Raw genomic sequence first — 26,815 nt, forward strand, 5'->3', positions numbered from 1 at the left:
TTAAGGCTTTGAAAACTTCCAGATAAAAGGAGGTGAAAGATATCTGACCCTAGACTGGAATCTGTACAATATACAACAGAATGTTATTCAGCCATAAAAAGGAATGAAATCTTGCCATTTGCAATGACATGGATGGGGCTAGAGTGTATAACGCTAAGTGGAATAAGTCAGCCAGAGAAAGACAAATACCATATGATTTCACTTATATGTAAATTTAAGAAACAAAACAAATGAGCAAAGGGGGAGGGCAAGAAAGAAAGGCAAACCAAGAAAGAGACTCTTAGCTATAGAGAACAACCTGATGGTTACCAGAGGGGAGATGGGTGGGGGGATGGGTTAAAAAGTAGGTGACGGGGATTAAAGCATGTATTTGCCGAGGGGTGCCTGGGTGGCTCAGTCAGTTAAGCGTCTGCTTTTGGCTCAGGTCATGATCTTGTGGTTTGCGGGTTTGAGGCCAGCATGGGGCTCTCTGCTGTCAGTGCAGAGCCTGCTTCAAATCCTCTGTCTCCTTCTCTCTTTGTCCCTCCCCCACTTGCTGTCTCCCTCCCTCCCTCTCTCTCTCTCTCTCTCTCTCAAAAAACAAATAGACATTAAAGAGTGTACTTGCTGAGATGAGCACCAGGTACTGTATGGCAGTGTTGAATCACTATATTATACACTTGAAACTAATATTACATTGTATGTTAACTAACTGGAATTTGAATAAAAACCTTAGAAAATATATATTTAGTATAAATGTTCAATTGATTCCAGTTGACAGCTATGCCGTGGTTATGGAACAGGCTATCCTATTCTTATTCTCAGGAAATGAACAGTTAAGTATTAGGAATAAAGGGCTAGGATGGTTTAGAAAAAAACATTTTTGTGTATATATATATATATATATATATATATATATATACACACACACACACAAAATCAAATGCACACACACACTTGCATGTATATATTCTCTTTCCCTTCCTCTCTTGTCTCTGTCTGTCTCTATTCCTCTAAATACGCACTTTTACATTCCTCTCTGGATAGAACAATCAATCATGCTAGTAAAAGCATGTCTATTTCTTATTATTTAAGAGAGTTTCCAAGGACTAGAGATGATGCCCCATCCTTACTTCCAACCTTTCTGAAAAATTGTCATTGTCAGTTGTTCTCACAGGCTGTGGATAAATACGGTATTGATCTTAAGGGTAATCTGTCCTGTATTTAAGCTAGAGGTCTTTGAATTTTTGTTCAAAAATTTAAAATTGGGGCGCCTGGGTGGCTCAGTCGGTTAAGCGTCTGACTCTTGATGTCGACTCAGGTCACGATCTCACAGTTTGTGAGATCGAGACCCGCGCCCGGCTCTGTGCTGACAGTGCCTGCTGGGGGATTCTCCCTCTCCCTCTCTCTCTGCCCCTGCCCACCCCCCCAACAATAAATAAATAAACATTCAAAAAATAAGAAAAAATTGATTGCTAGAGGAGTCAAGCAGATTAAGAATCTGGGCTGTAGAGATGAAGTATATATGTCACTATTTTGCGTATTTAATATGAGTTAAAAATACAAGAACTTTCACACCTCACAATTAAAATGCGCATGATATCACCCACCGATTGCAGTGATGTTATTCAAAATCACTCATGTGGAAAATACGAAATGTAACTGATGAGGATCAAAGCAACTAACTGAAATATCAACCCCCCAAGGTTGCATTGGTTAACATAGACCATAAATAGGGTTTGACAAAAATACACCGAAAAGACTTTGGGGCTTTTTATTATAACTAGATTTAGTAAGTAGCTGCTGAGACATTTGTTCTTTTCTATAAATATGCATACTTTGCTAGAAAACCAAGAGTCTGTGGAACTGTTATCGATACATCTTAGCTCTCTCTGCTTCACTTTGCCATTAAATCAGCCGTCCGCTCCACAAAGTTCTGATATGAAGCCTCTTTTTTCTTTCTGGCTAATTTTGTGAGGCCAGAAAGGTGAGGGCGTGGCCGCCTTGTTTTTATAATCGCTGCCCAGCTTTCTAGCCCCATAACGTTTACTGGCCCGAATTCAGTTCTATCAGGCGGCACGACTTTGGAGATACACCATTCCCCTCCTAGTGTATGTGACTAGAACTGTAGAATCTTCTGCAGCTTGTGCCGTCAGGCTCCAAAGGTGGTGGCCTCGAAAGAAATGGTTCCATGCCTGGGCATTCAGGCCAGCACTGGTTCCTATAATGATATGGGTCTAACATTGACTTTGTCCTGACTTTTCTTTTAGAGCTTTATGATCTAGCTTTCCTTGAATTAATACCTGGACAAAGATGGATGTAAGGTGATTTAATAGCTACCTTAACACTGGCACAGTAGCTGCTTCTCCAGAGGGACCACGTTTTGGCTTTTGCAAAACTGTAGCTAATTTTACAACCACTTGAGGCTTTGAGAGGTATTAGCAAAATCTGTCCAAGTATAGGAGCCATGTTTTTGACTTCTCTTGACATTTCTCTGCTCCCACAAAAAGTTGTGCGTGTTGTGGTAGCCAGCCTCCAAGATGGCCCACCGGGACGCCCAACTTCTGGTATTCATCATACCCAGGGGTCATTCCCTCCCATATTCAATCAGGTTTGGTCTCTGTGACCACTAGAATATGCTAGAAGCGATGGTGAATCACTTCGAAAGCCAGGTCTGAAGATACATTGTGGCTTCTACCTTGCTTTCTTTGGGGGTCTCTTGCTCTGAAAGAAGCCAGCTGCAATGTCATGTAGGGTCTCAAGAAGCCCCGGGAGAGGGTCGTGTGGCGAGGACTGAGGCTTCTGTATGAGTCACCTTGGAAGCCCTGGTCAAGCCTCTGGATGGCTGGGGGATCTTTGCCTGTCTAAACTCTGCCCGGCCTCTGTGGCTGGAATCGTTTTATTCCCATCCCCGATGACACCACTATGAGAATGTAATATCTTCTTTCTTTACCACGGTCCACCTATGGTATTCTGTCGTGTTCTCTTTATTATAAACACAATAATGTGGATATTCACTTCCTTGCAGACAATATGAAGTAAATAAATATGAACTATGAAATTAACAGCACAGGGTTTGAGGTTAACCTTCCTAAGTTTGTGCTTAAGAGCTGTCTGATTTCATGCAAATCACTTACCCCTTGTGCATCTATAAGATGGACTTTATGTATACCTGGGTCTTAGGATTGCTATGAGGATTCAAATATGCAATGTGTATAGTCTTTGGCAAAGAAAATTCCCAATAAACATTTATTATTTCAGAACTATTATTATTGGACAGCTCCAAGTAAGCCTGTCACTGTGCAATTAAACGTTGGCATCATTCCCAAGCTTAATGCTTATTAGATCTTTGAAAAAAGTTAGTGAGCTCTCCAAGCTTCAGTTTCCTTGTATGTAAACTAGAGATAAAATAAACTCTCTCACTGGGCCTTGGGAGGATAAAACATTATATAATAAATGTAAAACACCTAACACGCAGCCTGACAAATGGGAGGCGGGCAACAAATGTTCATTGCTTCCTTTCTTCTCAGCTTCTTAAAGTAGATACTGTGCAGAGCGGCTGGGGGCTGGGTGCTAAATCATGCTAGATGCAGAAAAGGAAAATGTGTTTCAGGCTTTGTATGTTGAACTGAGTTGGGCATAAACCGAAATAGCTTTCTATTACTTAAATGTTGAACACGCCTGGTTCAGCTACACAAGTCACTTTTCCAATCTTGCTTGAGAGCACAGGTAATGTTACGCCTTATTTATTTTAATTCTGTATTTGCTACGTGGTCAGTTTTCAAACAGTGGCTGTGATTAATGACATAATTCGAAATCTGAAGGTTCTAATATTTCGAATTCATGTTCAATGTACAAAAGGGTCACATTTACTTGGATACATCTTTGTGTGGCAAACAGCTGGGCTTGGCCACTTGCAAAGTGACCTTAGAGGCAAATACCATGGGCTTTAATCCCATTTGATCCCTGCGTACAATAACGAGATGTAGGGATAAGGACATCGGTCTAGACAGTAGGGGACTAGGTTCTAGTTTCTGCACTTGTACCAGCTAGATGTCTGATTTTAAATAAGTCACCTCTTTCCAGAAAGGCAGGATGTCGTAGGGGAAAGCTGAGTTAGAAAGATTCATGTTGGGATCAAGGCTTTACCTCTTCCTAGTTGTGTAATCCCCTAAACTTTAATTTCCTGTAAACTGGGGGCAATCATATCTAACTCATAAGCTTATGATTTTGAATAAAATAAAAATGCATAGCTTCTGGTATTTATCAGGTATTTACTGAACACATTTTGCTTCTCCGTTTTTCCCTGATCCTCAGTTTTATCACCTGTAAAATGAGCCAGTTGAATTAAAACCTTTCTAGTTCTAATGTTCTATTATCGTAGGAATTATACTGTTAAGCGAAACCTTAGATCTGTGCACTTGCTCTTGGTATGTAATGAAGTGCCCCATCTGGTTGTAATAAAAATAAAAACACATTGTGGTGGTAGAGGGGGGAAAAAAACACAAAAATTCTTAAACGTATGTGTTTAAGAGAAAGGCCTGCCCAATATAGATTCAGCAGATATTTTATTTGTATTCTGTTGTGTCCCCAGATGGCCTGATGACAGTGATCAGATCACAGGGTATTAGTCAGAGACTCTGTCTAGTAAATAATGGCAGAACAGAGCCAGGACCATCGACCAGCTGGCAAAGTCACTCTTTCAGCAACAACAAAGCATGGTTGACCTCTGTCTCTTAGCCCAAGTTGTGTCTGATTATTTCTTACATTTGTTAGAATCAACCACTCCAAGATATGAAGAATTTGCTTATTTTTTTGAAAGGTTTATTTACTTATTTTGAGAGAGAGAGAGAGAGAGAGAGTGCACAAGTCGGGGAGAGGCAGATAGAGAGAGGGAGACAGAATCCCAACCAGGCTCCGGTGCAGAGCCCAAGGCGGGACTCGAACCCATGAACCGTAAGATCGTGACCCGAGCCGAAGCCAGACACTTAACCAACTGAGCCACCCAGGAGCCCCTATTTTTTATTTGAGAGAGAGAGAGAGAGAGAGAGAGAGAGAGCACGTGAGCAAGGGAGAGGGCCAGAGGGAGAGAGAGAGAATCCCAAGCTCCACACTCAGTAAGGAGCCCAACACGAGGCTCTCTCTATCCCAAGCCCCTGGGATCATGACCTGAGCAGAAATTAAGAGTCAGATGCTCCACCAACTGAGCTGCCCAGGCGCCTCTCTGGCTCCATTCTTAACAGGAGTTATGAGCTTGGGAAGTTAACCTGATTCTTGGAAACATGGATTGCTTCATCTGTGAAATGAGAATAACAAGTACTTCCTCAAAAGTCCCTTTCTCTGGTACTAAACAAGGCAATAAATACTAAGCCCCTGGCACATCAAATGCAAGGCTTCTTCCCCCTTCTCATTTCATTTTGCAATTTCTGTGTGCACGCCTACATTATTGAGCTGGCACAGGATAGGGGGCTAATGTAAAAATAAGTCTTGGGGTATGATGTCTTAGAGTGTGGTCTTGCTTTCCAGAGACAAGAACTGAATTGGGTGAAGTCAATTAGTTGTTTTTTTCTTTTTTTCCCCTCTGCCTGTCACTTATCAAGATTAGTCACCAAGCAGTACATAATTAACAAAATGTAACAAAAGATCTTACTGCCTCCCTTCAAAAGAAAAGTAAGGTCTATTTTTAACCAGCTATAGCTGAAATCTCCATTCCCCCCCCCCCAACTTCTTTTACAACATTCTGTCAGAACCTACAGTTCTGTAAAGAGACTGGGCTGCATTGAGATTAAGAAAAAAAAATGTTTTCCATAGATGATCTCGTGTTAACTCAAAATTTTGCTTCCTATGAAAACACAAGCTAGAATAACTGGTAACTTCAAGCATCTGGTTTATGTAAATATTTCAAATGGCCTATAAATTTTAAGTACTAGCGTTAGGGAGAAAATACTATACTCAGAGCAAAAAGTTTTAATTTACAAAACAAATGTTTGCTTTATACAATCTCCCAGTCCTCAAAAGAATTATGAAAGGAAAACTAAAGGCCCAGTGGAACCATGTATTTAGAGACAGATGTAAAATAGTTAGTGATGTTATTTTAGGAATTACATAGGCACATAGAATATTTTGGATGGCTTTCTAAGATCTCTATAGCAAGTGTACCTGTAGAACTTATTCTTTACTGGTAATCTATGTTTGGATATTCTGTAGAGTTTCCAAATTCTAACATATTCTAAATTGAACTTATCTTTTTCTCCCCTCCATCTTGATTCTCTTCTTATATCCTCTCTCTGAGTGAACAGCTTCATCATCTACCCAATGGGTCTGTGTAACACATTGGGAGATAGATCATTGGAAGTACCCCTCTCTGACTTTCTGTCTACTCCCCCTACCATCACATAATCTGGGAAAGAACTTTCATAATTTCCAAGATCCCTCTCCCTTGCTGAAACTCTGTCAGTTTCCTTTTCACGTGGTCTTTACTTCTTGCTGGGATCTCTGCAGTAGCCTCTCTTTCTTTGCCTCTATTCTCACTCTCTCCAACCTGTCCTCCATATTTGTGGTCTTGATAAAAGCAGATCTCACAACAGATCTCCTCTGGGTTAGATTCTTTAGTTCATTCCATATCAGGTTTGGAATTCCTTAGTTAAGCATATAAAGTCTTCATGCCATGGCTACTGCCTGTTATTCTAGTCTCTTCTCTTGCCATTCCCTATTTCCAGTACATCTTTCATTCTTTAATGTGTACAGTTCTCTGAACATATCATACTTCTAATGTGTCCATGCCTTATCACAAGCCATTTCACACTGCCCAGAATGTTCTCTTTTCTCCTATTTAAATCTGACTCAAAGACAGATGAACTATCATCTCATCTGGGACACCAACGTGGAAACACATCTACCCTTTCTCCCCCAAACACACGCATGTATCTCTATGGAACGTGGATGGCCTCCTCTGTGCTTCCGAAACTCACAGTGTTTATATATATTCTTTTGGGCCTGAAATCATTAATGTATTTATCTGCCCCTATATTAGGAATTTGTCTATTTTGAGTTTGAATCCCTAGCACATGGTTAGCGGTCAACAAAGAGTGAATTTAAATGAATATAAGCTTGGATTGTTATTCCATTTAATTCATTTACCTCTCTGGGCTCTATTTTCCTCATCTATAAAAGTAAAGAATTAGACTAGTCAATGGGTCTCAAATTCTAGACTTCATACTATTTACATCAAAGCATCCAGGAGCTGCAAAAGTAAAACAAAACAACCCCTTAAAAAAGAGAAAAAAAAACCCAGAGTGCCACACCCAACTCCCCATAATTCTGATCAGCGCATCTGAGCACGGGTTGTAAAATGTAGGTTTCTGTTATCTAACAAGACTTGGCTTACCTAGCAAGATCAACAGGCCTAGAAACTGTTCTAGCTTGAAAAATCCTTCCAGTGCCCTGTGTTTCCTACAGATTCCAAATTTCTTAAACCGGTATTCAAGGTCTCTTTCCTTGAACCCTGCTTTTTTCTCCAATCCCAAATATCACCTTCACCTTCTTGTACTTTTTGATCTAGTCATACTGAATCGTTTCTGGAAAGACCTATACATACTAGCTTTTTCTTTAAGGAATGCCCCACTATTGTGCTAATTCTACGATGAAATTTAGGCATCAACTCCTTCAGGAAAAATTCTCTGAATTCTTTCTTTTCCTCTTTCCGATCCTGTTTTTGCTTCTATTAGGATATTTTGTATTATATTATTTTATTATATTATATAACATATTATAATCTTATTATATTTTATAATACATATTATATTAATTATATTATATTATATTATATTATATTATATTATATTATATTATATTATCTTTGAGCATCTTGAAGATACAGAACAGTTACTCAGCGAATGTTCTTGTCTTTCCTTATTGTGGCAATTTATCATTCCTTAAACAAATATTCATTGAGCATCTACTCTCCAAATTGAGAATCTACTCATCTAAATTGATTACTTTATGTCCTTTCATCATCTTAATAATATCGCAAGCATTGTTACTATTTCGCAAACGAGGAAACAAAGGCTTGTAGAGTTTCAGCTGTTTGTATAGCTCCTCACATGGTTATTTAATGGCCGGGTTAGAATTAGCAGCCGGTGTTTCTGATGTCATTTTCTTCACGTCGCCATGCTTTCTTACTTACAATTTTGAACAGAAGAAAAGGACGAAAAGACGTGATTGAAAGCGCCTCACTCCTCGGTAAATGCTGACTCACATCATTCACCACCTGAAAGTCACAACCTGATAAACTGGAGTTTGCCACAAATTCAGAGGGAATCAGTACAGCGTAGCTAATGTTTTGAGAGAGTCAGGAGGACAAAATTTCCTCACAGGCCAACCATAAAGAAAATTCTTCGGGGATTTTGAGCAACTTGATTAAAAAAAAAAAAATCGAAGTTTTGTTGCCTCACATTTTCAAAGGGCTTAGAAATTTGAATGAGGCATAAGATGATGGCAGAGAAGACCTGAGATCAGACAGGGCGGGAGGTCTCTCCTGGAGAACCAGAGACCCTGCCATTTTCCATGGAGCATTGACAAAACTAAAGCATAATTAACACAGGCGCCAGCACTTACTAAATGCACATTAGGTGCTTGATACTTTGCTTAGTGTTTTATGTTTATTTGCTCAGTGTTTCCAAACGTTAGTCACTTCTGTGTCACTTTTATGGATTTTTGTTCCATTAGAGTGTCACCTAACTACTATTTACTTAGTGCTTTTCCTTAAATGAACTTCAGGTAGCCTACCTTTCCCCCCTTGGTCTAAGCAGTAGTGCCTAAAGTGTAATTATACAGTTTAATATCTTAATGGAATCGGTTTAATTTACATTTTTCCTAACACATAATGAAAACAGATACATGATTATTATAAACAAGTTCGTCAGTATAGCCTGCAAATCATATATTGGCCCATGGTTTGTGAAATGCATTTTGTTTCATCTAATCCTGGAACTTTCTGGGTTAAGAACTCTTATTCTCATTTGCATTCAAAAGGGAAGATTAAACGACTTGCTTAAAGTCATTCCTACCTGTCATTTCTGCAGCCTAGCCCTAAAACATAATATTCTTCAGCCAGTCCTGGGGCACCCGGGTGGCTGCGTTGGTTGAGCCGCGGGCTTCAGCTCAGGCCACGATCTCGCGGTTTGTGAGTTCAAGCCCCACATGCGGCTGTCAGGGCGGAGCCTGCTTCAGATCCTCTGTCCCTCTTTCTCTCTGCCCCTCCCCCCGCTTGCCCTCTCTCAAAAACTAAATAAAACATTAAAAAAAAAAAAAAAAAGATTTCATCCCTAACCCCAATTTTGTATATGTCACAAATGCAACGTGGTAAAAATGCGAATGGGGATGAGAGTGACCAAAAGTTAAGCGTAAAAAATTAAAATACGGTTGGGCCTTGATTTCTCCCTGGGTCAACTTCTACATGGATTTTTTTGAACAACTGCAGTACAGTACTGTTGTAAATGCATTTTCTCTTCCTTAGGACTTTCTTCACGTTTTCTTTTCTCTGGCTTACTTTATTGTAAGAATACAGCAGGTAACACACGTCACATACACAACATGTATTACAACCTTATGTGTTATCGGTAAGGGTTCTGGTCAACAAAGGCTATTGGTAGTTTCGTTTCGGGGGCGTCAAAGTTATTTGCAGATTTCCAACGGTGGGGGTTGGGACCTATAACCCCTACTTTGTTCTTGGGTCAATTGCATTTCACTTCATCCCTTTATCCAGAAGCCTGCTTTCCTGCTCAGCCTTACTGCGACTCATCTCCCAAAACCAGTGTGCATGCGCCTAAAATATGCTTTCCAGGCTCTACATTTCTGTGTAGCACCTAGGTCCTATTTTATTTTGAAAAACCTAAGTCTTCTGTGGAACATTCCCCCCTTTGGAGGGAGAAATGCAAGGCACGCCCACGCGGTTTAAATTGGCACTCTGCTTTTATTGTAATCTGAAGGCACATTAACTTCAGAGTTTCATTTAAGGTAGCCTGGGGTGGATCTTGGTCTTTTCTCCACAGAAGGAAAAGAAAAACAAAAGCCCCTTGCCACAAAGTGGCAACAGGTGCACCAGGATTGCAAATATAGCAACATAACCCCATGAAACAGGGCATTTGGGAATAAAAGTTATATTCAGATGATAATCAATATTCATATGATCACCGTGAGCTCCACTCATCGTTCTGGAAACAGCTTGTGGAAAACAGGAATCTAGGAATTCGTCATTTTTTTTTTTCTCATCTTCCCACCTTACAACGGCGTTAGTGGTAACAAAGCTGTGACGCGCAGAACCTGAGTATGTGGGCTATGAGCAGTTGATGGCACCAGGAGGTTTTCAACCCCTGAAACATGTAACACCCAATTTGAAAAGTACATTTCACCTTGCCTTCAGGCAAACAGGCAGGATGGGAATGTGGCAGGCGACAGACGTTGTTGCCTTTCTGGTCTTTTTCTAGAGTTAAAGGTAATTAAACAATAGAACTGCCCAACACTCAAAACAGGAATGGAAACCCAGCTTTTCAATTCTCTTTATTACCGGGCAGCAGAACATTTCAGTGCTCAACAGAAACGCAAATGCTGAAAAGCTGAATTACATATTGGCAAAATGGCTGGTCCACGGAGGACAAATATTTCAAAGTAGCCATTTCTCAGTTCCCTTTTTTGTGATTGATCACTGTTTTAAATTAAAAAAAAAAAAATCACTGATAATGTCTCCTCATTACAAATCCACGTGCCCTCCAGGGTATTTTCATGGAATGAGAACCTCCCAAATTTTGGTATGCCTAAAAATTGCCAGGAGCTTGATAAAAATGAGTATTGCCAGAAGTTTTGATTTAACAGGTCTGGGGAAAGTATTTTAAACAATGACATCACCGATGCTGTTGTGAACGGGCCCAGATCCCGCTTGGAGAATTGCGTTAGTGGCCAGACAAGCCTTGTGGGTTCTATGTTTTCTTGCTTTATAATGTCCTTCTCCTTGTCCTCTCTCCTATTTAAATCCTGTCTAGGGGGCGCCTGGGTGGCTCAGTCAGTTAAGCGGCTGACTTCGGCTCAGGTCATGATCTCGTGGTTCGTGAGTTCAAGCCCCGCGTCAGGCTCTGTGCTGATGGCTCAGAGCCTGGAGCCTGTTTCGGATTCTGCGTCTCCCTCTCTCTCTGACCCTCCCCGTTCATGGTCTGTCTCTGTCTCCAAAATAAATAAACGTTAAAAAAATTTAAAAAAAAATAGTAAATAAATAAATCCTGTCTAGCCTTCGAGTCGAAGTTCAAACCACTGAGAAGGCCCTGACCTATTGCCATCAGAGATGCTCTCTCTGACCTTCCGGGGCAGATGGAGATGTCTCCAAACGTGGACCCAGCAGCCTGCCAGCGGAAGCTTACTGAGCCAGCCTGCGTTCCCCAAGAATGTTCTTCTTAATCTGCGGACCCATATTGTATCGCATGAATATTTTATATACGCTATAAAATATGCACAAAAGAGAGAGTTAACAGATGACTTAAAGGAGATAAATAAGACAAGGGATTTTTTTGTTTGTTTGACTAAAAGTTTGGAATATCATACATTAGGGATGTATTACGATACAACATAAACTTTTCAGTGAAGCCATGGAACTCAGTGTGCTTCAACATGTAACAACATCTTGACTGATCATTTTAGGATATTATAATTCAGAGGGTTAGATCTCAGCTCAGTGTATTTTAGCTATGTGACTTGATTTTTTTTGTGTTTTTTTTTTTTTAATTTGAGAGAGAGAGAGCATGAGCGGGAAAGGGGCAGAGGGAGGAAGAGAGAGAGAGAATCTTTTTTTTTTTAATTTTTTTAATGTTTATTTATTTTTGAGAGAGAGGAAGAGACAGACCATGAGCAGGGGAGGGGCAGAGAGAGAGGGAGACACAGAATCCCAAGCAGGCTCCAGGCTCTGAGCTGTCAGCCCAGAGCCCGACGCGGGACTCAAACTCACGAACCGCGAGATCATGACCTGAGCCAAAGTCGGAAGCTCAGCCAACTGAGCCACCCAGGCACCCGAGAGAGAGAGAGAGAGAGAGAGAGAGAGAGAGAGAGAGAGAATCTTAAGCAGGCTCCATGCTGACTGTGAAGTCACACACAGGGTTCCATCCTATGACCCTGGGGTCATGACCTGAGCCAAAGTCAAGAGTCAGTCCCTCAACTGACTGAGCCCCCAGTGCTCCAACTTCATAGAGTTTAAGGGAAGGATATCATTGAGGGTACTTACTAACTTACAGTGTCAGTTTTGCAATCCCATCCACCCGTTTTCATAATGAGTTTTGCTGGAATTCAGGAAAATTATACCTTCCTGGACGCGAACTAATTCTCACCAGCTAAGCTGCGTTGTTAAAAATTGTATTTTTAAATAGGTAATTTCGTACGGTACAATATTCACAAGTGAAAAAATGAAGAGTCTTCCTCCAGCCTGTTTCTAGTCACTGGTTCGACTCCCACAGAGGAAACAAATTCTATTCCTATATGAGCATAGAAAGCATGCATTTATTATTTTCTGACCTATTTTACACTCACTACCATACAGAATGAAGAAGGGCATAGTTTTCCTACAGCATTCCCCCCCCCCCCCACATTCTTCAGCCTTGTTTGATCAGAATTCCAATAGTAATCACTTGATATTATAATTATGCAAATTTGGTTCATGGGCCAAAGTGTCCTCAAAATTACTCCTACTTTCTTATGTAACTTTTTTTTAGGTTCCTAACTGCTAAGGATGCATTTACTTTTTTTTTAAGTTTATTTATTTTGAGAGAGAGAGAGAGAGAGAAAGAGTGGGGGACGGGGGAGAGAGAGAATGAGAGAGAAAATCCCAAGCAGGCTCCGTGCCTCAGCGCAGAGCCAGGTGCGGGGCTCGATTTCATGACCGTGAGATCATGACCTGAGCCCAAATCAAGAGTTGGATGCTTAACTGACTGAGCCACCCAAGTGCCTCGGGGTTGCATTGAATTTTGTGTTGGCCTCAGTAGTTACCAAAAATCTCATCTTAGGTGCTGGCCCTGCCCTCTGGGAGGCTGCATAGCTGACTGTCTCTTTCAGTTTCACCTTTTTTTGGCAACCCTGAAATTGTACCGCTCAAGGGTAATGGTTCTATTCTCAGATAAGCATCATACCTATTCAGACGAACAGTCTTCAGTCTTCACAAGGCAAGTATATTTGTTATGGCAATGCTAATTTAGCAAATAAACCTTACATTGTGGTGCCTTAACACAGTAAGGTGTATTATTTTGTTCTCATTGGAGTCTGAGTTACTGGTTTGTAGACCCCCTTCCTGCCCGAAGTGAGACGGTCATAGGCTCTTTCCCTCCCCATCCCCCAGGGCTTTGTAGTCATTTGTATCCTGCCAGCGAAAGGCAAACAAAAGCACCGAGAAGGTGTACCCACTTCTAAAATACCTTGGCTTGGAAGGGACACATTAATTCTGTTGTCATTCCATTGACAAGAACTGATTATAGGCACTACCAAAGGTATAAAGGGGTCTGGGAAATATCATTCCTGTTTGGGCAGCAATATCTCGGAAGAACTCTACACCACGAAAGGGGCGGGAGGGGGTGGCACGATTTGATTGACATATAATTATCTACTGCAAAGTATTCAGACAGACTGTTAATATCTGAACAGTCCATTTTATTTTATTTTTTAAATTCCTTAACGTTTATTTATTTGAGAGAGAGAGAGAGAGAGGAAGAGAGGCAGAAAGAGAGGGAAAGAGAATCCCAAGCAGGCTCCCTGCTTTCGGCAAAGGACCTGATGCGGGTCATGAACTGTGAGATCGTGACCTGAGCTGATACCAAGAATCAACCGCTTAACTGACTGAGCTGCCCAGGTGCCCCTTGAATATTCAATTTTAAATAAAGGCACACATTTGGGATATAAATTGATGTGAAAAATCTCACTAAAATGTAGGCTCCATGAAGGCAGGTTTTCGTCTGTTTTGTTGACTGCTGAGGCTCCAGTACTCAGAACAGTAGTGGGCACTCTATAGGAGCTCGATAAATATTTGTTGAATGACCAACTGAATGAAGGTGTTTTGTGTGTTGAAATTCTATTAATCAGCCAAAATGTTAATGCAGATGTGTCACAAAAGTAAAGTGCTGAGAATAAATTGATTGCGAAAGCTATGAATTTTATGGGCAGAAATGGATATTGAGAACTTTCTGGTAGTTGAATAATGGAGAAATCAATGGATAACAGGGGTATTAGACTGGGTAACATCTAGAAGAATACCTTAAGAGCATAAAAACTTCTTAAGTAACACAGTGGCAGAATAATAGATTCAATTATTGCTAATGCCAATAGTTATGGAATCGGTATACCAACATTCACAAGTGTAAACAAAGAACTGTATTAGATTTTTGGGTACTTAATGCCACTTAGATAATTAATTTTCACGAAAAAGTCCAGTTTGGGAACTCTTCAGTCTTTTGAGGGTAACTTAAAAACAGAACGGTAACTTTCCTAACTCCCGTTTCATGGAAACCACCAACTCCAAAGATATATAAATGACATCTGTGATAAGTCACTTTTGATCGGGGTAACATAAAGACTGTAAAGGGTATGGAGGAAAGGAGAAAGCACAAGAGAAAAAAGAAATAACTAAAATATCCAGGTCTCAGTGATCACATTTCAAAATGTCAGTTGTAATAAGAATACTTTCATAAAGACAATTCCTCCTCTACCCCGTATCATACGGAATATTCATTTAAGGTGGATCATAGGCTTAAATGCGAAAGCTAAAACTATAAGGCTTTGAAAAAAACCAGCACAGAAAAATATCTTCATAACATGCAGGATGGCAAAGATTTGTTAAAGGACTAACCATAAAAGAAAAAAATGAACTGGATTTCATCAAAATTAAAAATGTCTGCTTATTAAAATATACCACTAAGAAAGTAAAAAAAGAAATAAGGCAGAGACCGGCAGAAGATATTCATAATACGTATGCAGAGTTGACCCTTGAACAAGGCGGGTTCCCCTTATCTGTGAATTTTTTTTTTAAATACAATACAGTAGTGTAAATGTATTTTCTCTTCCTTATGGTTGTTTTAATAATATTTTCTTTTCTCCAGCTTACTTTGTTGTAAGAATACAGTAAATAATATGTATATAACACACAAAATATGTGTTAATCGACTGGTTACCAATGGGACAGCTTCCAGTCAACAGTATGCCCTTAATAGTTTAAGTTTTGGGGGATTCAAAGGTCACAGGCTGGTTTTTGACTGCAGGGTGAGCAGGTGTCCCAGATTGTTCAAGGCCAATGGTGGCTATGTAGGGCTGAGTTCCCTTTCCATTTTGGCCAGATACTTTAATATTGCCCTTGTTTTGCTTTTATAATTGAGAAAAGATACATAAATCTCCAACATAACCTCCCTGTTCAGTCCTAGCATTTCAGGAGTACTATTTAACATCAATATTCATTCTGTGGTTTTGCATGGGTGTGTGGGTCTAATTGTTTGCTGAAATATTCCTTAAAATATTGTAAAAATGGTATTAGCCGTGAACGGATTTTAATTGTTTTTAGTGTTTACTTATTTTTGAGAGAGAGACAGAGAGAGAGAGAACTCAAGTGGAGGAGGGGCAGAGAGAGAGAGAGATACACACACACAGAATCCGAAGCAGGCTCCAGGCTCCAGGCTGTCAGCACAGAGCCCGATGGGGGGCTCAAACTCCTGAACCGTGAGATCATGACCTGAGCTGAAGTCGGACGCTTAACAGACTGAGCCACCCAGGCGCCCCACCATGGACTGATTTTAATGTGCTAGGCACCCCATCCTTGCCTCTGCCAGCTCAGTCCCAGTGGCTGCTACTGAAAGTTTGCAGGAAAACAGATTTAGCTTGGGAAAATGAAAACAATTCTTTCCCACGCACCTGTGAATTGTTTATGCTAATCGGGTCCTGGCTGATGTTTCCTGTGTGTGAGCCTGTGTGGAATCTATAATCCACCCTCTCAAATACCTTAGGTGAAAGTGGGAGTTATTAATTGGGATGATCCCATTGTGTTTTCATATCATTTTTTCCCCCTTTCTGTTTCTGATCCCCTCGCCGTTTTTCTCTTCCTCTTGTCCTCATATCTTACTGTACCTTGGAGCCCTGAATCACAATACACGGCAAAGCTGAGGCTGGCTGGGGGCAAAGGCACAAGGAGCTTTGGAGGACCGTGTGCAGGTCGCTCGTTGGTATCCAGAACGTTACTTTGCGCACAGAGAATTGCCTTGACCCAATGGCACGCTCCAGAAATGGAAGGTTACGTTTTATGGCCATCTCCCTATGGGTGAACTTGGCAGGCTGGCCATCTCCACGATATTTTTTCTTTTCGCTTGCCTTCACCCTCTCCTTCACACAGAATGTTCCTTGTGTTAAACACAGGTTTGGAGAGCCTGCGTGTGAGCAATTAGAGGTCTAAAATGGAGCGTGTGGGAGGTTAGGAGGGAAGGCTTGGTAGTTAGCTTGTCATCCGTGAGTGACGCTCAGGGTGCTGCTTCCCCGATAGAGGTTTAAAGGGGGGGGGTAGAACAAGCCAAAAAGCAAGTGTTTATTGACGGTGAGGACTTGAGCGCCATTAAAGTAAGGCTAGAGACAACATACGTAAAGTGTATTCTGAAGCACTTCTCAGAGACAAGGTTCTGGAAATTATATCTATACTGCTTGTTTGGGACATACTGCTTGTGTTGGGGCTCTGAGGGACAAATGGGCGAACGCCAGAAGGGTGACCGGAAAAGGTTAGAGCCCAGTTGGCAGTCATGCTTCTCGTGGGGATCAGGTTGCTTTTCAGTCACTGTTTCTACCTCCTTATGGAGCAAATTTGACCCGTCAGTGCCGATATGAGCTACATCAAAGACCATGACATGAAGGTCTCAGGGGGATAGACCGGGAGAAGGAAGAAAACCTGGTATTCACTCGGCAAGACTCCTAGAAACACCATGGTCAGGCTTTCAGTGAGTGGTTCTCAAAGTAGGTGTCTCCAGCGTGGGGCTTGGGGCATGGGCAGAAGAAGCAACCACCTTCTGCTGAGTCTGGACAGAAGCAGGAGTGTGAACGGAAGCTGGTTTGAGGTTAGTCAACCAAAGAGCCTATGGACTGGACTAGGCAGTAAAGAAGGAAGGGGAAAGGTGTCTTAACTGAGATTTATAGCTCAGAGCTAGTTTCAGAGCGGCTTTTGAATTGATGTCAATGAAGTTCAGCAGAGTAAAGCTTGACTGGTCTCCTATCCCACAATTCTATGTTTTGGCGGAATAAAAACTCAACCATCACAGACTATTGAGTATTAAAGAGCTCTTCTAAGAACTGTACTCTTCAGGGGCCTTGTAAATCTGTTTCAAAGGTTAATTCTCCTCACTAGGACGTCAAATCCCTCCTGCTGTGCTTTCTTTGGGCCTTTGTTTTTTAAATTTCTTCTCTTTTATGGGAGGTATAGCCAGGTTGATAACGCTTGCCCTTTCCTGCACCTGTGTGTGTTTGAGAATTGTTTTTGACCTGCCCCTCCCTTTCGTCTTCAACAGCCTCTATTTTCACCTGAAGATTTGAATGCTTTAAAGGTCCTAGAAGGTTCTGTTTTCCAAATCTTCAGTTGTCAAAAGTTCTTTCCCTGAACCCCAAGCATCTCCTTGTAATGGAGATTTAAGTATTTTCATGTCTTGAGCTCAGTAGAGACATTTACTAAGTCCAAAAGCTCCTACTGTATGCCAAGGATGATACTAGGCACCGAGAAAATGGTATTTAAGGAGATCACCACCATTTGGGTAGGCAAGAGACACCTGGGTGATAATAAAACGATAGCATCAATGACAAATCAACAATAAAGAACGTACTGAACACTTTATAAGCACACCTCCGTTAATTCTCAAAATACCTATGATTTTGGAGTTGGGGTTCTATCCATTTTGATGAGGACTCTCGGGCTTAGAGACGTGAAGCCACTCATGTGAGCTCATGCAGCTAGTACATGGTGAAAAGAGAATACAACATGACAAAGCTACGGTGTAGGCCTGAACGGAACACTGTGAGAGAGAGTTCTGGAAACGTCAGGTAAGGCTTCACACAGGAGGTTACACTGGGGCTGGGTCCTGCATGGAGTACAGGAGAGGAAACCGCGCGAGCACATTTTGTGCCGATGACTGTCGCCAATGACTTGCAACTAATTGAGGGCTATCACAGGTCTTTGTCTCTTGGAGTAAGAAGTCAAGAAGACCCAGGGGTTTAGAGTTTAGATTTAGAGTACATTCAACTCATGGCCAAAGATTGACAAGCCAGCTATTCTGATGATGTCACGGGGTGAGCAAAAGGTGGAGAAAACATTTGAGAGAGAAACGTTTAAACGAACTCCTCTCCATTTCCAAATGCGACTTGAAGAGACTCTTAGCTGTTAACTGTGGCGCTCATCAGTTGCCAAAGCCGGCATTTCCCCCAGTTGGACAAGACAGAGAAGATGCACTGGGACGAAATGAATATAGCACGTGGCTCCAATGCCAATGGTTGTTTAAAATGATTAAAGGGGGAAATTGTGAGCAGGAGTCATAAATTCGATTCTTAGTGACTCTAGTCAGTTGGCTGCCTTTTGATGTATTTCCCATTTTGAAGGAAATTTAATTGTCCAAGGATATTGATGCTCTTGGAGAAGAGAAATGTAGGGCAGCAGAGAGGGCATAGGTGTGTGTGGTAAGAGGCAGCCTGGTTCCAGTCTCCACTTTCTGCTGTGAGCTGTGTGATCTGGGCATGTGGTAGAACCACTCTGAGCTTTTACCATTTCCAGATGTGTGATTTGGTCACAAATGTCTCCTTTACTACCTGTGAGGTTGTTGGGGTCAGAAGTGCTCGAATTCAAATCCTGGCCCTGCTGCTTTCTGAATGCGTCTTTTCTAATCTGTGAAATACGCATCATAATCCCTCTTTCCCAAAGTTTCTTTGAGAATTAATGGATACAATGAACATGCAGAGGGTACACCCATGTGTAGCCCAGTCCTGTTTTTCAAAAGTCCATTTGCACCTTTCCAATGGTTTGGATTTATTTAAGGGAAAGACCTAGATAGGAAAAATAGCTGCACGATGTGCTAAAACCTGTTTTACTATAAAACAGGAGGTCAGTGGTTCTTAGTCTTGTTTGCACATTTGAATCACCAGGGACAATTAAAATGATTCCCAAGTACAAGGCTAACCACGAAAAATTCTGATTTAATTGGTCTGCCAGGGGCTCCGGTCTTGAGTTCATAAAAGCTTACCAGGTGTTTCTAACATGCCCTGCATTCCATCATTTCTTCTCAAACTAACATAAATTACCGGGAAATCTTGTTACCACGCAGGCTCTGATTTTCTAGGGCCGGGATGCCTGAGATTCTGTATTTCCAACCAGCCCCAAGCTGACGCTGGTGCTGTTAGTTCAGAACCACACTCTGAATAGCACGTGATTAAGGATCCAGAGCAGTGGCTTTCAACCTTCAGTATTCATCAGACCAGCCCGGTGGGTGGTTGTAAATGCAGCACTGGGACCCGGGACTTTCCCTCCCAAGTTCCATTTCACCTGGTTTTCGAAGGGACCAAGAGAATCGCCCGTGTGTGGTGTCCATTTCAACCTGAAAATCCCATGATGCTAATTTTGCGATCTTAGAACATGACCTCTCTCCCAATGCAGTCGTTCAGTAAGAAAAAACGGCAGAGTCTGAAGCTGAGTGTGTGAATCCTCATTGTCAGCAACCTGGAAGATGGGTGAGCTCAAGTTGTGTGATGTCGGGACGTGGCGGATGTCTATGCCACGCGTGTCTTCAACCTCAAGAGTTCTCTTTTCAAGTTAATGGCAACCTTTGCAGAACTCTCTCTAGGTAAGCAGGTTTTACTGTTGACAAAGCGCTCACAGATGAATTGGGAGAAGATCCTTCACTGACGGATGATGAACAGGGTGACCCTAGTTTTTTTTTTCCTCTCTCTGCAGCACAACACGCTCTCAAGCAGACTCCCCAGAGAGGTGGGCTCATCTTCCCTACCTTGGAGCCAAACCAAGGAAAAGTGAAGGGCCACAGAGCAACCTGCTTTATTCCACAGAGCAGATGACTGACTTTTGAAAACCTCTGGGGCTTTCAAAAGAATCTGTCCCGTGATAGACTGCCTTGTTTTCCCCCTTCTTTTTCACCCTCTGGGATTTCTCTGACTTTTACCAGCTAAAAACATCTTCTACTTCGGGGTTGGCTTTTTGCCACTTTCCAAAAAGAATTGAAAAATAACTGCGATGGGGTCAGAAACATTATAATTCTGGTATCATGGCCTCAGATAACCGTTTTGCATGCAGTTAATAGAGAAGAGGGTGGTTTCTAAGAAGGTTGTGAATTTGTAAATAAAATCGATACGAGGATGGTAATGTGGAAAATAAAACTCAGATTTCCTTCCTTTCCTGTTTACAAGTATTTATACCTACACGAACACTTGACCAGTCTGTAGAAATACCAACATGACTTTGAGAATGGACAGCAAGGCAATCATCACACACAAGTTTAGTGGATCAAATCCTAGGTCACCCAACTTCCAGGTGCTCAGCTAAATACTGTGCTCCCGACTGGACTTTTTTTTTTTTTTTAATGTTTTATTTATTGTTGAAAGACAGAGGGTCAGTGGGGGAGGGGCAGAGAGAGAGGGAGACACAGAATCCAAAACAGGCTCCAGGCTCTGAGCTGTCAGCACAGAGCCCATCCCAGGGCTCCCACGAACAGCGAAATCCTGACCTGAGCCAAAATCGGACGCTCAACCAACTGAGCCACCCAAGTGCCCCCCCCCCCCCAGTTGGAACTTCTTTGAGAAGAGGGCATCAAATCAGGGCTACTTGACCTATCATGCCCCTGTCCCCAGGCTGGGCTGGCCAGGTAGGGAGCTGCTGTGCTTTATAGCAGCATAAACCTTAGTTGCCTCAAATGCCTTTCCGAAAGTCAGCTCCCATACTGCCCCCTTTCCACTGGTGCTCGGAGCCTGGCCACTGGTGAGATGCTGGCCGTGGCCATCCATCCAAACACAAGCATCTGATTCTGAAAGGGAGGGATGCAAACCGTGGTCCTCAGGCCTCTGCCCACTCACCCAGAGCCCTTTACCAGGCTGAGGGGCTGGTTGTCCAGGAAAGACTGGGGAAAGGAAAAGGGGTTCACCGGTCCTGGATGGAGGGGCTCTAGGGAAGGTGTGGGGAGGAGGGGGGAGGTCTCACTTTTCATGTGAAATGGAGGGCTGGGCAGATAGGGACTACCAAGACAAACTTTCACTAGTTCTCTGTTTTGCCCTGAGTGGGGTTTTGATGTGACAAGAAAATAATCACTGTTTTAGAATTTATGGAAAATTTAATTTCCTGCCTTATTTCCTTCCCTTTCCTTCCTTCCCTCCCTCCTTTTTTATTCTTCCTTCCTTCCTTCCTTTCTTTTCTCTTTCTTTCTTTCTTTCTTTCTTTTCTTTCTTTCTTTCTTTCTTTTCTTTTTTCCTTCCTCCTTCCTCCCTTCCTTCCTCCCTTCCTCCCTCCCTCCCTTTCTTTCTTTCTTTCTTTTCCTTCCTTCCTTTTTTTTTTTTTTGCTAAAAATAGGAGGTAAAACTCCTATCAGGCCACATTCTTATTTGCCAGGCAGTGGCTGCCTTATGAAATCTCAAACAGAGGAAGGGAAAGCCTTTTGTCAGGGAGATTTATTTCATCGATTTGCTGACACATAGCATTTCTTATGTGGCAGACAGTATTAAGACTCTTAGCAACTTAGGAATTGGGCGCTCTTATTGTCTCCATTTTCTTTTCTTTTCTTTTTTTGAAGAGGAGAGAACTGAAGATCAAAGAGGGGAACTTGTCCTGCTTCACTGGGGCAGACTTAGGATTTGAACCTGGTTAGACAAGGTCCTGGGGTCTGTAACCATGCATCACCCTGCTTCTATTGGTGATGAAAGTGTTCCTGTTCCAGGGATGAAGGAAAGAAATTGGACTGGGCAGACTGGTTTTTCATTGCGGGCCCCCAGACCGAGGTGCTGGTAATCATCATTGGAGCTCTTGCTTACGATGCAGACTCCTGGGCTTTGCACCTGCCCTTTGCTCCAGGAAGGTTGAGGTTTTGAGAAGTCAGTCTAGGTGATGTCTCGGGACCGACCCCTCAACCTCGCTACGAATCCGAGATTCTTTGCCTGGAACATCCTTCCGATGACCTTAAAACGAAGGTGCTATCGGGAGCGCCAGAGGCTTATGCTACCACCTACCCTGCATTTTCTAGTCATCCCAGCTCTGCTGTCTAAACCGCAGTCACGGATGGTGACAATTCTGACCACTCCACCCCCAAATCCATCTGCTGACAACCACCAGGCGGCTCTGAGTCCTCTGAGCCTCCCACACCCTGCCTGCCTGCCTTCCGTGAAAGCCTGGAGCCCACGGGCTTCTTGAAAGCTTACACCGTCCCTACTCAAGAGACAAGGTGGGCATCTTGAATACCGATCGTGAAGGGCGCCCCCCTTCTCTGCTCTGCCAAAGGGTATGCAGCTCATGTAGATGACCCCACCACGGAACATTACTGTCCCGCTCAGATCCGGACACGGGAAGGTTTAAACATGGGACTGGTGACAGGCTTGAGCCTCGGCCCCCTTTCCTCCACTTACTTCCAGCGTCTTCTTACTTGCAGACCCAGAAGAGGCTGGAGGTTCTGGCCAGACTCTCACCCTTCTCCTACTTCAGCAGACATGTTCTCTTTAGGTGGCTGAAGGTAGCATTTGCTGATGCTTACAACCAGGGGCACGAGGAGAATGAGCTATCCTATCACTTGGGCTAATTTATCAAGCACCCTGACCCGAGCAAATCAACCGGATAATTTCTAGCTCCTCTCCACTTGAGGAAGCCTGGATCGTGCCCAGGAAAACGGACGCAGAGAAGAAAGAGGCTTGCAAGCCCTTGAGGTTGCTATGGGAAATTGGCTTGGCTGTTGAGAAGAAACCAATGCAGAGGAGACCTCTGGGGAAAGCCAGATGCCATCAGAGCCCCGTGTGAAGTGCCCACCAGCACCTAACAGCGAGGGACGCCAGGACGGTCCACACGGCATTCCCTCTCAGGTCTGCCGTTTGGCTTCCAAGAATCTGACTACTTCTCTGTTCGAGAACACGTATGAACTCTGCCTTTCTCCTCAGTGCATCACTTCTGACATGCGGGGGAGGCCCATCCCATCATCAGATTGCCCTGACTGGATACTCTAAATGTTGCATGGAAAAAAAAAGAAAACAGTGCTTTGAAAAAAAATCTCCTGCCCATCAGGATATTCCATAAAACACTCCGGCTTCTTTCTAACGTGCTGGCAAAACATTCTGAATGCACCGTGGAACGGGAAGCACACTGGAGCCTAACTGACCTTCCTGAAATGTGTAACAAAAACGCACAGAGCAGCCCCACTTTAGAACAGGCGTGTTCCTCACTGCTCCCCGAGTGCACGGTTAATTCCTCGAGCAGTAGCTGAATTCATCTAAAATAGATAAGGCAGCTCTAGAGGCACAAAGCTTATCTCGGGGAGCCCCGAATCCAGCCGGAGTTCGGTCAGATAGGTCAGTGTGTCCTAGATCTCCTTTAGCGTAGTGGCTGCAAACTTAACCTTTTCCGGGGGAGGGGGGGCAGCGGGGAAAGCATTCCTGACACCTTTCAAACCCGTGCCTTGGGCGCAAGGAGGTGGGGAGGAATCATTTCCTAACAGAGCTTTCTAAGGGACGTTAGTACCGCAAGTTGAGTAGGATGGTTTTTTTCTTTCTTTCTTTCATCTCTCTTTCCTTCTTCCTTTCTTTCCCACATCCCAAAAGTTCACACTTATCCATTCTATTACATGCCTGCCTCCATTTCAGCCACAGTTTGGCAAAGATTCGTGATCAATTTAGGAATCCCAATGATTGGACGCCTGTGGTAGATACTGTCAATAGAAAACCAACATGCAAAAGAGAGGAGTTTCCTCTCTTCCTTGCCTTTTATTACCTTGAGCTCCTTGACTGTAGAAGAATCTATGAGCAGACTCGACATCCAGGAGTCTATGAGCCGACTCGACATCCAGAAAATAATCCATTTTGGGATAATCCATCCTTGAGGTTCCAAAAGCAGAGTTTCAAGACAAAATAGTCACTTGTATACCTACGAAAAAGGAAAAAAAAATCCACAATATTTTGGACTGACAAATAGATTTTTAAAAACATATATGTATATATATACACACACACACGCATATACAATTAATAATATATCATGTATTTAAATATATGTATTTAAATAGATATGTAGATGCAATATATTATATTTGTTATATAAGGATATATTTATACCCACACATATATATTAAACATCTTGGAATAAGAAATGTCCCATTATAATATTCCCTCCTTTGACTGACATTTCAATGCTAAAAGCACCCCTCAACATACCTTTCCTACTGTGTTGAGAAAATGCAACATTTAATCATCATTCATGAAAAGAAATATATTGCATTCAGAAAAAAAAAACAAACAAACACATGATTCAAGCTAAACAGGAATAACATACCAGTCTTTCCTTGTTGTGTGTTAACTAGAAAATATGCCGTTAGATTCATATGCTCTCCGTTTTCAAAAGGTCCATCTGACGAATGGCATCAGCCGTTCTGAAATGATCCTCAGTTGGTCCCGGGAGCTCTGATTCCCCTAGAACAGTGAGAATCGCCTGGGAATCCGAGCCTCCACTTATAGGTGCCTTGCGTTTATGACACATGCTGACATGTTTGCTGTAAAAATGCCTTGAATTCCTTCCTTCTTGGTGATTCCCTGCAGCACGTTTTACAAGGTGCGACAGGATCATCACCTGCTTGCCCCTGACCTAGGCTGCTTTTGAGAAAGAATTCTGGTTTGTAGAGCAGTAACAATTATTTCAGAATTGCAATGATTCCCCTAATATTATCATGCACTAGCCTGTCAGGAAGCTGATGCACTTCATTAAAAAACGTTCAGTCTGTTGGCTTCTTTTTAGCATATGTAGCCTTTCCCTGATACTTGCACAAATGAAGTATCTCTATTTCTGCAGGATGTTTTAGGAAAGAAATTACAAGATAATGTCATTAAAATCAAGCTCGGAGGGCTAATCCAATTCGTTTCTTTTTCTAACAGGGCGTATTTTAATTTAAGAAACCATATCTGGTAAGAGGAAACTTTAAGAAATGCCCAAAGGTACCCCAACAGCAAATCATACTTACAGAAAAAAAAAAAAAAAAAACCCACCAAGGACTAACTGCCGGCAGTAAAAGCAAGAACAGTTTCAGCCAGAGTGGCTTTGATCTCACTAAATTCCCGATGAAAGTAAACAATTTTGATTGTTTGATTAGAACAGCGATGAATAATGTATACAGTCCACTGGACCTCCTTTACCAGATAAAATGGCCAGAACATGTTACCTTAGCAACGGAAGGTGACGCCAGCCTCAGCCTCTTTGTATCCTCCACTGTGAAGGAAGAAAATGACCAGTTTCCCATATAAAACTTTGGCACAAAATCATCACCGTCGAAATCAACATATAACCATCATGTGGTCCATTCCCCATCACCCCTTCCCTCTCGTATACAGAGAAGTGTCATAGTCCTTTAAAAATGGGTTTTGGCTGGATAATTTATGTTGATAGCCCCCAGTCCCAGTTTGATTAGCAATCACAACAGCATTACATGATTAACCAGTTAATATGATAGAAAAGTTGTCCAGAAATTGCGGGCGCTCAGTTCTTACCCTAATGCTGGCTACGGGTTGCAGGGAAAGGCCATTTTAGCTAGCATATGTTAAACGCTCCCCTGTTATAATTAATACATAGATCAGTCACCAGCATCTAGGCTGAAAATAACTCTCTTTCCTTCTGCGACTCAGTCACTGGAAGAAGCCTAAAAAGCTGCCTGAAATCTCCCAGCTTTGAAAAAATGCGTTAGAACATAGATCTTTGGGGAGGCCCCCTCCCCCACGCGTAAAAGCCAGAAAAGATCGATGAAAGGAAGAGGGAGAGTCTTGAAGTTAGCAGGTACTCACCAGCACTTGTTGGCCCCTTTCAGCAGGACACCGCGGAGCATGAAACGAAACCGTACGACTCTGCTGAGCTCGAAGCCCAAATGAGCGGCTTCTAATTTTCCCTTCAATCTCAGTTCAAGAGCGCTGAGCGGAGGGAAGTGATGGATTTGCCCCCTTTATATTGTGATGAAAAGCAAGCCCTAAGAAGGGATCTGAGTGCAACTGCTCTTTAGCACACGCTAGACTGCTAATTTAAGACAATTGAAAGGTTTTGTTTTCCTGTCTTTTATGTGTTCTCTCGGCTACCCCCTCAATTTAATTTGCATTTAAAATTATGCTCATGTCTCCTCAGTTCTCCAAGGTGTGGAGTACTTTCTAATCACGACGGCTGCTTGGGTAGGGTTTGGTGCAACGCCACTTGTATTCTGAGCTGCAAAACAAGGTGGGGAATTATAATTGTGAGCTGTTTTCTGGAGTGCGATCCAGAGTGAACATCTGGTTTCACCCCCCACCCCCCACCCCCCACCTCTTCCCTGGCCTTTCTTCCTTTCCCTGCCTCTGCTTGCTTGGTCAAATCTCCAGTCCCAATCGTGCCAATCTGTCTAAATGCATTCTTCTCTGTCTGAATGTAACAAAATCATCCCAGCAGCAAACGAAGACACTTTGGTTAGATACCTGAGCTTATTTTGATGGGGTATCTTCTCTACCAAACCTCGGGAGGACTTTTGGACACAGTACCTGAAGATGTGTTCATGAGATGCATAATGATGACCAAATGCCAGCCCTATATTGGGTTTACCACCCTTTGTTGACC

The 26,815-nt window shown here is 42.5% G+C and overlaps 1 protein-coding gene across 5 annotated transcripts in view; it reads right to left on the reverse strand.

Moving 5' to 3' along the window:
• Window positions 1-26,405, reverse strand: part of PHACTR1 (phosphatase and actin regulator 1) — a 567,248-nt gene extending 540,843 nt beyond the window's left edge. Inside the window, exons 1-4 of one of the 5 annotated variants that reach the window (XR_004343598.1) lie at window positions 26,023-26,405; window positions 25,407-25,453; window positions 24,527-24,663; window positions 23,969-24,121 (exon numbers count right to left, since the gene is read on the reverse strand). Coding sequence is in view for 4 of the 5 variants with exons in the window: in XM_030314831.2 (XP_030170691.1) it covers window positions 23,969-24,071 (103 nt within the window). In the remaining variant the exon portion in view is untranslated. The remainder of the gene's footprint in view (window positions 1-23,968; window positions 24,122-24,526; window positions 24,664-25,406; window positions 25,454-26,022) is intronic. The other 4 variants (XM_030314831.2, XM_030314827.2, XM_030314832.2 and 1 more) reach the window with 4 other exon arrangements.
• Between the last annotated feature and the right edge of the window lie 410 nt (window positions 26,406-26,815).

The sequence above is a fragment of the Lynx canadensis genome, chromosome B2, assembly GCF_007474595.2.
Source record: "Lynx canadensis isolate LIC74 chromosome B2, mLynCan4.pri.v2, whole genome shotgun sequence".
NCBI lineage: Eukaryota > Metazoa > Chordata > Mammalia > Carnivora > Felidae > Lynx > Lynx canadensis.